At 46.4% G+C, this 13,192-nt stretch overlaps 1 protein-coding gene across 1 annotated transcript in view; it reads left to right on the forward strand.

The window, feature by feature from the left end:
• cdc42bpaa (CDC42 binding protein kinase alpha (DMPK-like) a) overlaps positions 1-13,192 on the forward strand; it is a 94,188-nt gene that overhangs the window by 5,611 nt on the left and 75,385 nt on the right. The window contains 1 exon segment of the mRNA XM_048227796.1: positions 11,834-11,925. Coding sequence (XP_048083753.1) covers positions 11,834-11,925 — 92 coding nt within the window.

The raw sequence follows: 13,192 nt of genomic DNA on the forward strand, positions 1-13,192 counted from the left end.
ACAGATAGCAGCCCAACAGTGTCACTACATGTGTCTAAAACCGCAGGATATGGCATCCTGACAATGAATGTTACGTTTTGTCCACGTCAGCTGAAAATCTCAAATTGGAGAATTGGTGAATTTCAACCCATTAAGTAGACAAAGCCTTAGTGATGTTACGTAATGCACACTCCAGCGATGCTCTGTCAACCTCCGGTGACACTAACTCTAGTATTTTGGATCTAAAGACTAGAGGACTAAGTGTTATGTCATAGATAGTGCCACTGTTGGTGCCGTGCCTTGCTTGGCTTATTGCAGCTGGAGGCTAGCATAGTGAAGCGCTTGTTTGTGTGTGTATGAACAGAGGAGTAGAGAAAGTGTGTGTGTGTGTTTGTATGTATGCATGCGGCTGCAGCCATTCTGGCTGCCTAGCCGTTAGTTGTAGTGAGTGTGTGTGTGCGTGTGCGTGTGTGTTTGTGTGTATGTGTGTATGTGTGTCTTTTGTTGTGTCCATTCCATGGCGTCTGGTCCCCATGTGTCTGGTGTGGTCCGAGAGAGAGAAAGAGCTGACTCAGGCGTGGGATCCTCTCACTGCCCTCTGGTATTTCCAGAAGGTCCTCCTGCCCAGGGATTGTCCACCGCAGCAGCTGTTTGGAACATACAGTGGCCATCCGTCTGCTTTTCAACGCCACCGACCCCTTCCGCTTACCCTGTGTCCTCTCTCGGTCACCCCACACCTCGCCCCGCCCCGCCCCGCCATCCCTTTTAAAAAGAGACCCCTGCTACCCTATATGACTGTTAAGAAAACCCCTGGTTATTATGGCAGCTTTGCTTGTTTGTGCTAAACCACACAAAGCCGACATAATGCTGTCCCAGAGTGTTTTTTTTTTCCGACATATACTCTGATGATTCTGACTCAGAAGGTTGCTCTAGAATGCCCTAGAATGCTCTAGAATGCCACTGTGAAGTAGGAGCTCGGAGAGCTTCAGTGAGGCGCATCGTTTAATCGATTGGACATAGTTGTCAATGTGGCGACAACTCTAACAGAGCCTATGACCGTATCAAAGGTTAAAAACCTTTTTTAATGTGAGACAGAATGCGTAAAGAGGTACTGTGTTAAAGTGAACAAGAAAAAAAGTATAGTGCTACACAGATAGAAGGGAACTCTTCTGATGACTCACCACCACTGTTCGAGTTTACATTTGCCTCAAATGCCCTCAGAGCTGGGCAGTATCATTTTGGGCATTCTGAATTCCTAGTTTTCTCCAAAGTGGACGGTTGAACTTGTTGTCAGCAGGCTCATGCGGGCTGTGCTATTTGATGTAATGTTCATACACAAAACGAGTGACATCAGTGTGTGCAGCCTACAACCTACTTTTTTATAATGTTGGATTAAGTAGTTCTAGTCTTCATTTTGTTTAGCGCTCTCTTTTAACACACTCTTAATCGATTCGGCTCTGTGTCTATCTCTGCTGCCAGCTCAGAAGTGGAACAACACTGACCCCCTCCATTCCATGATTGTGCATTTTATACAGAACAGTGAAGCGGAATGACAGTGCAACATTCCAAGTTTGAACAGGCTATATTTACTCCCCCTCCCTTTCCTCTCTGTCTTTGGGGAAAATATCTAATTGCGATTTTTTCCAACCGATATTGCGATATTTTTTGAATGTCAATTAATTGATTCAGTTCAGCACCAACCAGAACTGACATAGTCAAGGAGGATGAAACTAATATAAAAGTCAGATATGTGACAAAATAAACTGTGCACGATTGTTTGTAGCTTTTGCGATTACCGGTAGGTAATTGCGTTGGTTCATATTGCGATTACGATTGCGATAATTGTGCAGCCCTAGACTTTACCAATATTTCAGTACCTGTATGTCTCTGTCTATACCTCTCTGGATGTCTATCACTCTTTCTTTTTCTTTTCCTGTCTTCCTCTGAACGAAGCCCTCTCTTTTTGTATATGTGCCACTCTGTTTCTCTCTTTCTTTCTTTTTTCTTTTCTCTCTCTCTCTCTCTCTCTCTCTCTCTCTCTCTCTCTCTCACGCTCTTGTGTTTGTAACTCTCTGACTGATTATCACTCCCTGAACACTGATCTGTCTCTCCCTCTCTTTGTCTACTCCCTCTTTCTCCCTCTCCTCTCTCTCTCTCTCTCTCTCTCTCTCACCCCCTTCTGTCTTTCCATCTCTCCCTCTCTTTGCCTCTCTCCTTTCTTTCTGCCCCCCCCACTCAGATTTTTCTGGTTCCCCCTGTTGTCTATATATAGCCGTATGCTATTTTTGCCGCTTTCTCCCTCTCCGTCGCCCCCGTTACGTTGCCAGCTTTCGCAGTGTGTTGTCTGCGACGGCGGGGTCATAAACAGCCGGAGAGGCTCACTGTTGAGGGAGAGTGAAGCGGCTGGGCTTTGTGTCGACGGACGTGCTGCTGATTAGAGGCTGAGGCCAATGGGAACGGCCCCTCCCTGCTGTTCAGTAATATCCAAGCCTATGATTACTGAGGTGACGGGGCCGCTGAGCTTTTTCTGGTGTTATTGGTCATGAGCTGGCTGGTTTCTCTCTCACATACACACACACACATACAAGCACACGCCCACATACTCATATACACCAACACACACACACACACACACACACTTACTCATACACATACACAGACGTACTCATGCATGCGTGCACCATGCTCTTTTTTCTCTCTGTCTGTGTGTGTGTGTGTGTGTGTGTGTGTGTGTGTGTGTGTGTGTGGAAAGGGGAACTGAAGTAGATGACTTGTGGGAATGATCTGGTCTAGATATGGCTTAGACCTGCTCCAGAGTCAGCTGTTCCCAGAGGTCAAAGGTCAGCTGTTTCATGACCTCATCACCTCTCCAGCGAGGGTGCTGGCTGCCCTTTGCCAGAGGTGAGATATCTGCTGCCTCAGGGCCTGGAGGATATCATGTACCCAGCTCTGGCAGAGAAGAGGGCCCGTGTGTGTGTGTGTGTGTGTGTGTGTGTGTGTGTGTGTGTGTGTGTGTGTGTGTGTGTGTGTGTGTGTGTGTGTGTGTGTGTGTGTGTGTGTGTGTGTGTGTGTGTGTGTGTGTGTGTGTGTGTGTGCATGTGCGCCTTGGCTATTCTGTGTGTGTTGGTTGGCCCTGGCCTGTTTGCATCTGTGTAAAGCAAATATTCTAGAATCTCCGCTCTAGAATCTTTGGTGTAAAGGCTGATTTATGCTTCTCTATCGAACCCACCCCACCCCGAGCCCTCAACCATCGCTCGACGTGCACCTCCAAAAATTGGCTGTGTTGCCCTCTGTGTGAGTGTAATGGCTAAACACACTAAACACACTAGCTCAAGAGCAGAGGAATGCTGCTGGAATGTGCTCACACACACACACACACACACACACACACACACACACACACCCCACAGACTCTTAAAACAGCCCCTCAGACTAAAACAAAACGGTGTGTAATTCCAGGCAACTTGGACCCATTACCCAAATCACTGCTGACACATGTGAGCAGGTTAACTCCAGGTGTCCTGGATGTGTTTTGACTTAGGGGAGTGTACGCCTCCAATATTAACATAGGTGTAATGTGAAGGAGATTGGGTGTTTGGTGTAGCGGACTTCCTTCACTTATTTTGTAGTGTGAAGGAGAACCTTTATGGGCGGTGGTGGCTCAGGAGGTAGACTCATTTAGTAATCGGAAGGTTGCTGGTTCAGGCCCATCTCCCCCGGACCCTAATCAAAGTGTGCTTGAGCTGCTCCCAAAGTGCAGGTTTGCATGGCAGCCTCCGTCATCAGTTTATGAGTGTGTGTGAATGGATGAATGCGACACACGATTCCGTAAAAAAGCGCTTTGAGTGCGCTATGGCTGTATCTCGCGCCCTGCTTTATGATTAATCTAGCAGTGTGTTTTATGTTACCTCAGGTACCTACGTTACCTGAAACTCTCTTAAATGCGCATCTCGTCTGTGATTTGCTAGAACAGTTTGTTATGTTTTGGGCTAGGTTTACCCAGGTTGTTTTTGTTGCCATTTTTGGAGCCTGGGCTGTCCACAGAGATTGTGTTTTTTACAGTGTATTCAGGACACAGACAGCTAGCGGTTGGTTAGGTGATGTTTGCAGTAAGTGACATAAAATGTTTTAGCCTAAAAAAATGCGTGGCATCGCTTAGAGCACCTTTTTAATTTATTTTTGTTTGGTTGTTTATTGGCTACTGTGCCAAGTCCCCAACCCAAAGTGTAAGGAATATAACACGTTTCCTGTGTGTAGCTTAATTGAAATTGATGATGTTGACTGTTGAGCATGCCATCAGCAAGTCTGTTTTAAACCCTCTACTGAACTGGAGCTGACATCATTAAAACATTAAAACTGTGAGGATTATACTGTTTATGAAATGACTGCTAGTCAGTTGATTCCTTTGACGTCATAAAAAGTTTTATGTTTTTATTAATTACCATTTTGAGAGGGCAATTAAATGCTGCCTAGTTCGCCTGCCCACCTTTTAGCATCTCTTTTTATCTTTTAGCGTCAGCTGCCATTTCTCAAGTAGCCTCCCTCCACTCCAGAGAAATATGACTAACTGACAGAGCTGGTGGGAAATGGTTTTGTATTGATTGCCTGTGATGAATATGAGTGGTTTAAGTGGTATTGCGACTGTGTCAGCAAGCCTCCACTGCTGTTAAACACTGCTGCTTGGGCATTGCTAACAGCGGAAGACTTGCGTCGGAGGATAATTTTTGCGGTCAGATCCGATCCACATGTTCCACTCTGCGCTGTTCCATCGATTCAGTTTGAAATGACCTATTGACCTACATTCATTCCCTTCAGGCTAATGTGATTTCCCTTGTCGTATCCACTCCCTGACTTAGAGGCATGGGGTTCATCTGAAATGGAGATGTCTGTGCTTACATGCCATGAAATTACACAGCCCAAGAGCGTTATTGGCCAGGCCGTAACGCCACATTTTAAAGGAGACCTCTGGCAATTTTTCCACATATCTCTGTTTCTCGAGGTCACCGAGTACTGTCGGTACGAATAAAAGCAAAAAACAGAAAATAATTGGTGCAACTTGTAGCTCGAGTAGCCAGGCAGGCAGCTACAGTGCTACAATCTGGTCTCAAACGCAGCCACACGGCTCGCTTCCATTGACTTGCATTGTATGTACTGCAGCACCTAATAAGTATAAGTATAGTTTAAGTATACTCTTTTGATCCCGTGAGGGGAAATTTGGTCTCTGCATTTATCCCAATCTGTGAATTAGTGAAACACACTCGGCACACAGTGAGATGAAGCACACACTAATCCCGGCGCAGTGAGCTGCCTGCAACAACAGCGGCGCTCGGGGAGCAGTGAGAGGGTTAGGTGCCTTGCTCAAAGGCACTGCCTACTGGTCGGGGTTCGAACCGGCAACCCTCCGGCTACAAGTCCGAAGCGCTAACCAGTTGGCCATGGCTGCCCCCAAAATACAAATACAATACAAAGCACGCTCGTACAAAGTGGTATTCCAAGAGAGCCTGGCTGGTGCTAGCTGGTTTGCATGATAACGTCAGTGAATATCTGGGCAGCACAGAAGAGAGAGCAAGGCGTTTTTGGCACATATTCGAAACTATTGTTGTTTTTTTCACATTGTGGTGATATTTCAGGGTCGTTTTTGAGTGTTGTAAACGATAGCCTATAAAAAAACTCCATATAGTACCTTTAAGTGAACACTGATAACTCAACAAATGGAATGTCTTGAGTTTTAAGATCAGATCCGGAAGCACTCAGAGGGCTGCACCTTGATGTTACTGTAGCTACCTTGCTCCGTATCAGATTATCAGATTTTAATTGCTATTTTATGTCACATTATTACCCTATTATATTCCTTCTTTTTATTATTTTGACTGCATCTGAATTCCTTTTCTGATATGAATGAAATGAGTGTATTCTGTGCTCCCCTGTCTGTGAGGTCAGATTAGCCTCTCTGTGTCGGCTCAGTGTCCTCTCATGCTGTGTGTGTTTTTCTCCGCTGCAAGGAAAGCCGAGTGTGACAGGAGGGGAGACAGGGCAGGCCTCCCGGTTGGGCGGATCAGCTGTGTGAAGATCCTGCCCGGAGGCCCCAGGGCTCTGTAAAGGCTCAGACTCGGGCCATGCTGTGTTTGTTTCTGGATCTCTGGCTCTGTGTTTCCCTTTGGGCTATTTTCAGCCACTGACAGGAAGTGATGTATTACTCCTGCTGCCTGGTCTCCGGGACAGCAGCTTGTGCTGGGCTGATCATGTGTACGGAGGACAGACCAGTGGTGGGATGGCTCTGATCTGGTACCGATCTGGCCCCGATCTGGCTCTGGTCTGGCTGATGTGGGCTGGATCCAAATGTGGTTGCAGTTTTCCGGTCAAGACTTGAGGAAGTATTCGAGTTGTTTTGATGTGTTCTCTTGGCTGAAGAATGTTGTTAGATGGGATGGCAAATGCATGTTAATAAGAGGCTGTATTGGGTTGTATTCTATCCCCCCAAAAAATAAAAATGTTGTCTATTCTAAAACAGAAGGCGAGTGTACATATATGATCATGGATGTGTTAACGAGGACTGGTGAACTTCCTGTTCCTGTGCGCATGATCATACTCTTATTGTGTGTGTGTGTAAGATGGAATGTGTCGGAGGCTCTCTTCATTCTTGTGTTATGGCATACTGGGACACCATGTTTTTTTTTTTTTTTTTTTTTACTTGTATTCTTGCATAGCTACCATTTTTAAACCCGGAGTCTTTGGGAAAGATGGAAACGATGCATTCCCAAGGGTACGGCACAAAGTGCAGCCATAAATAGTTAGGACTGTACTTTGGCATTTTGGAAAAAAAACAACTTCCATGCTGAGCTCAGTGGTCTCCCTCCACTAAGTCATTTGTTAAGAGGGAATTTAAACTCCAGCAATCGTGCTGGAGCCCTTTTAAACGCTGATCCCGCTGGAGAAAATGCCCTGGCAGTTTAGCTGTGCGGGAATGTGTTTCCCCTCTATGGAAATGGTCTTTTAATGACGCCTGCCTTTATATGGTCTGCCCACGCTGGCAGTCCCCTCTGCTTCAGTTGATTTGCAGCTCTGCGTCCACGCTTGCATGTTCTCTCTCCCTGTCCCTCTCCCTTGCTCTCTTGCTCTCTCTTTCCCTCTCAATCTCTCTCCCAGTCTCTCTTTCTTTCTTTCTCTCTCCCTCGCAATCTCTCTTTCTTTCTTTCTCTCTCCCTCGCAATCTCTCTTTCTTTCTCTCTTGCTCTCTCTCTCACTTGCATTCTCTTTCCTAGTCTGTCTCTCTCTCTCTCTCTCTCTCTCTCTCTCTCTCTTGTGTGTGTGTGCATGCAAGCACCACTGTGAGTCCTGGGCATTTTAACAAGGGTACTGCAGAATTGTCTGTGTGTGTGTTTTCTCTGCATGAAACAGCTGCTTTGGAACAACTGCAACACAGAACCGCTCAGCAGTTCCTCGCCAGACTCTCTCCAGAAATACCGTTCTCACTTCTAACCCCAAGGCCCCATTTAAAAAAAAAAAATGGATGACTAGGCAGGCTGCATCTGTCAAAGCTCAACTTATTTTTTTGTGCTCAGTTAAGTTGATCTTTGGCAACCTCACTGTGTTTGGTTTGTGTGTGTGTGTGTGTGTGTCCTCTGGTTACCATGGAAACGAAGAGACCCCCATCAGTGCAGCGTCCAGTTAAGAGCGCTGTGCTCCTCCTGCTCCCTAACTGGATTGCCTAACAGGCTTACACACGCACACACACTTACACACACACACACACACACACTCACTCAAGCCTACCCTCCTGGGTTTGTTTACTGAATTAAATTGTCTAATCATATCTCTGGGGAAACATGTGGTGGAGTGAGAGCGCGGAATGCTGACGGCCTGAGAGTGGTTAGTCTCTAATGGCCAGGAATCCGACGCAGGCCCTGCCGGGCCCAGACTGGCCCAGCGGAGGCTGAGCGCAAGATGGGAATATTAGGACGCACGGTTTGGGCATGATGACAGCACAGGACGGCACACTCACGCTCGCTTGCTGGCTGCTTCCCCTTATCTTGTGTTTTCTGGAGGGTTTCTGTAGAGCGCAGTGGCCATTATTAATAGTGTCCCAGGTCCCCCTCCCCCATGCTGGATGCTGATCTCACACACACACACAGACCCACATACACATACGCACAGAAGCACACACACACACACGCAAGCACAAGCACACAGACCCACATGCACATATACACACACACACACACAGACGCACATACACAAGTATGCAGAGTAGACGTGTATTCTGGATTCAGATTCCTATCCATGACCCATGTCCCTAATCTGGATCATGGCCATTCCAGAGTTGATTCTCCTGACATTCTGACATTCTAAATTCCTTCCTAAGTATGAGGGGGCATTCAGGAGGAGGTGGTGTGTTGTAGCCTTGTCTCCTGCATCTCTGGGCCCATCCGTACTGTGTGGTGCTTTCATGACCCACAATACTGAAGGTGGGAGAGACCCAGCTACAGGATGGGATCAGGCGGCCCTTGTTGAGGCTCCGCTGTTAAACAAACCTGACCAGGAGCTAGATGGTCATCTGCTGTTTTACACAGAAAGCCCTGTGTTCCTTCGGCCCCTGCACAGAGCTCCTGTGGTGCAGCCTGGCTTTGACCGTAACCTGCGGGTTGCAATCCGAGACTGGCGTTTTTGTTGTGTGTGGTTTGGGGCGGTGTATCAGAAAGCCACACAAGTTTCAAGTGTCTGGCTGTGGCAATGCAATGGATTGGATTAGGTAAGACCGTAGGGCTGGCGATACTGTGCGAATGGCCTTGCACTTCATTTTAGTGGACAATCAAGAATGTATAAATAGATCTCCACAGCCTGTGTGTGTATATATAGGGCGAAAAGGCTGTTTTGGTTTTACTCTCATGGCGTCCTTTGGAAAGCAGGAAGGACATCAGATTTGGGTTCTCCAAGGCCGAGGGTCATCTGCATCTTTGCGAAGGCCGAGGATGGAGGCATCTTTCTGTTTTGTGTCCTTTCTTGGCCTCCTAACTCTGTGAGGCGGTGTTGGACTATGGAGGCAAGCCAGTCTACTGCATAGCTCCATGCCTTCTAGCACCATGCCTTGCACCTGCTTAATTACCATCTACCACCACTTGGAGAGAGAGAGATGTACATGTTTATATCATTTTGTATTTTCTTTAATTATTATTATTCCTGTGAACGCTTTGGCAATGCATCATATGGTTTGTCGTGCCAATAAAGCATATTTGAATTAGAGAGAGAGAGAGAAAGAGAGAGAGAGATGGCATCCTCTTGAGGGCTGAGCACTGTGTCTGCCCTCTACCCATACCCCCACACACACACACCTTTTACAGTCACACACAGGCACCATCCAGGGAGCTGTGCATTCTGGAGGAATCCCAAAGGTGTGGCTTAGCAAATAAACCAGCCGTTGCATACACACACTCAAGCACACACACACACACTCCTTGGCTCTTGTACCCCTACTTGTCACCCGGGGAGAAGAGGCTTTTCTGCTGCACATCAAGAATAGACTTGCCGACCTAAACTGCCTGTGTCAAACCGTATCACACTTTTTAAGGTTGATCAGGCGAAAGAAAATAGAAAAAAAATCTCAACATAGCCTCTGGTCACTGACTATTTTACATATCCTCAGAATCAGATCAGAATATTTGTTCCTGCACAAGTAATCATTCGTATGGTGCTGCAAAAATCGCCTCGGTCTTCATCCCCCCTTTTTCGCACTCTCCCTTGATCTTGACTCTGGTTGCCATTCTCAGAGGGGTAATATGTTGCGCTCCATTTGCCTCAAAAGTGGGAACTGGGAGCTGGAAATTGCATCAAAACACAGTTGATTGCATTCTAGTTGTGACAAGTCGTAAGAACACAATGCTACTATTTGTTAGCAATTTGTTGTTGGGGATTGTTACCAGATATAGTAAATTAATAATGGTTCATAATAATGCATTACACTGTATTTTACGCATGCAGATGTTAAACATAGCGACCGATAGAGGTTGGACACTATTGTGTGGACAACTGATTAATGAGAAACGAATAGGACAGAATTGCAAAAAAGGAGTCCGTTTCTATGGCTCTTATTTACTTAATAGGCGCAGCGATCTTTAAAATTCAAATTTTGTGTTGACAAGTAGGAATTACAACTTAACTTCTTACTCCACTGGGAAGATGACTTACAAGTAGCCTACAACTGGACCTCACCAATATTGTCCTGCCTATTGGCCTGTGATGCTGATGAAAGAAAACCAGTGCACATAACGGATATGGCCGTGTGCAGAGGTTGCTGTACGCATGTCCATAATTTCTGACATGATTGGTGTGTCTGTGTCTCTCTCTCTCTCTCTCTCTCTCTCTCTCTCTCTCTCTCTTCTGGCCTCGCCTGCCTTGACAGTTTATCACAGCACTCAATCAGACTCCCATCATCAGCCTCTGGAACTGTGTGTGTGTGAGAGAGAGATATTGCTTAATGACTCTGTTATATTATGTTCTGATGTTTTCTAGCACTGGCAGCAGCACACACACGTTAAACTCATCTTGGAGTGGTTTTCCTCTAGTGTCTGTGTGTGTGTGTGTGTAAGTAAGTGTGTGTGTGTGAATATTGCCCACAAGAGCAGCTGACCCACAAGTGTCTCTGGTCCTGTTTGGGCTCAGGGCTCTGATCAGGCACGGTTCAGTGGCCCTAATGCATAGCTTCCCCAAGCTGCTTTCTCATGGTTGTGCTGGAATTTTCCCAGACATGCTACTAAGGGGCCGTTTATACGAGAACGATTGCGAAGGAAGACGACAAAATATTTTATCATAATTGCCTTTCGTTTACACGGCGACCCCGCCATCAGGGCTTGAAGACGCAAAAATCTGAAGACTCCTTCCAGAGTGTAGAGTTTTGAAGACGACTCGGGTTGCGTCTCCGTCTAAACCAAAGATCCTTGATTACCTCTCTGGCTAAACTGTCAAATTAGAATGTCTGTGCGTGACGTACCGGGGTTCTATCACACCACCACCCAGCGGTCTGTAATGCATATCCAATCGAATATCACATACTCTTGCGCCTTCATATAAACAAAGATTTCCCCCTGAGAATGCTCGTCTAAACGCGAATAAAAAAATGAAGACGAGACGCCACTTCTGCGTCTTCTCTTTTCATCGTCACCGTATAAACGTAGCCTCTATTACATTTCTTCCGCCTATGGAAAATGAGTTAGCGCTGAGGATGTTTGCATCCTTTCGACATCACCTCTCTCTCTCTCTCTCTCTCTCTCTCTCTCTCTCTCTCTCTCTCTCTCTCTCTCTCTCTCTCTCTCTCTCTCTCTCTCTCTGCCCTGCAGGCCAGGATTCAGTGTGTGTTGGTCTACACGTGTACTTTTTTGACGTGTTCTGCTGTCAATCGCTAAAGGCTCCAGCAGTCATCTCACGTTTCCTATCATTCAGACATCTCACAGGCATTGCAAGCCCAGCATCCATCCAGCTAGAGCAGTGAAGTGAATGACTTCTCCTGAAGTTATTCAGACTTGGTTGGCTTGTTTGGTTGGGTGGTTTTATAGAGTTCTGTATAAATAAATGGAATGGCCATGTGCATTTCAGTTGTGTGAAGTTGTGTTTAATTGAACTTAATCGTGCGTTTATAGGTTTTGGGGAGTTTGGTTTTATAGTATGGAACTGTACATTGGTTCATTTCCTACTTCTTTGCCTTTTGATGAATGCCTGTCTAGTGCCAAGGCAATTGTTTTTATTGCTTCAATCACTGAAGCATTCGCCATACGCCCAGTCTACACTTAGCAGTAACTTAAGTTTCAGTCATTAAAGAACTAACCATCTCTCTCTCTCTCTCTCTCTCTCTCTCTCTCTCTAGTCAAGCCGTTCACCTCCAAAGTGAAGCAGATGCGGCTGCATAAGGAGGACTTTGAGATCTTGAAGGTGATTGGCCGAGGAGCCTTTGGAGAGGTAAGGAACTTCACGCCATTGGCTGTTGGGGAGGGGAGCACCTCGGAGACAGAGCTGAAGCGAAACGCTCACTGGACCTCCTCCAGGCAGTGACATATTTTAGCCATGACTCCAGGAATCCTTAGAAATCTGGGATGTTTTGTACTTAGAGAGAGAGAGAGGGCGAATGGATAAACATGCTTGTTTGTGGTTGAGGTTGGGGATGATTTGGACACCACAACGGATTCTTCTAGGTCCTTGGACTACACACTTTTTCTGCCTAGGTATTGTTTTTCAGGACACATGCTGATTATTGACCAGGATTTGGGCCGAGCGTTTTATTGGAAGAAAAGTGAATGTCAGAGCCGGTTCAACAGTCACGTATTTGTTAAGGATGTCTAATAAATGACGATTACCTCATGTCTTTACCATGTAGGCCTAGTTTACACAGCAGAGAGGCTTTGCTGAAGGCACACAGCAGTAAAGCTGAAGCGCTAGCCTAGCCTAGCCTAGCGCTAGCGTGCAGCATCTCTAAAAGCAGCCTCTGGGGAATGGCTGTGGTGTGTCAGTGGTGAAGGTTGTTATGAGGACACATAAACATGTGGTCTGCACTCCCGGCGTGTGTTTGTTGATTTCTCATGCACTCACCCTGTGCCTCAGGTTTGGCCTTTCGAACAGGTCTGGCACTCAGGCTCATGTATGCCAACCACGTACGTACAGTCTCAGAGCTCCCTATTAGGGCCAGGTTAATCTGAGTACCCAGAAGTTCGGATCATGCTGAATGAACTTCTGGGCCAAAACCTTCACAACCGGAAAACAGCTGCTTTCAGAGATGCCCACTGATCTCACTGATCTCACTTCCGTTGTGTTCATGGGCAAAAGTTCCTACTGAAACCAGTGCGAAATGGCTGCCGATGCAAACGTAATTAAAGCAAGTTTAGAGTCGATTTTTGAAGAAATTGAAGTTTCTAACAACAGTTGCTTTAAACCTCTGCAAAAAGTTCTCTCATTTGCCTAAGCAAAGGCTAACCAGAGATTGCTACAGAGGCAAACTAAAAGCCATCGTTTTGGTTGTTAGTTCTCTGTCAGCGGTATTTTCATGAAACCCCCAGTACATGTGCATACTCACAAGGTCTGCCACCTCTTTGCTCGGAATCAGAGACATTCCCCCCGCCGTATTTTCCCCTGAATCCAGGCGTATTCCTCTAGACGAGGGCCAGATGGGCCCAGCCCTCCCAGCCTCCTAAGTGGGTTTGTTATTGGCCCAGCCCTCCCAGCCTCCTAAGTG

The sequence above is a fragment of the Alosa alosa genome, chromosome 19 (genome assembly GCF_017589495.1).
Source record: "Alosa alosa isolate M-15738 ecotype Scorff River chromosome 19, AALO_Geno_1.1, whole genome shotgun sequence".
In the NCBI taxonomy this organism is placed as follows: domain Eukaryota; kingdom Metazoa; phylum Chordata; class Actinopteri; order Clupeiformes; family Clupeidae; genus Alosa; species Alosa alosa.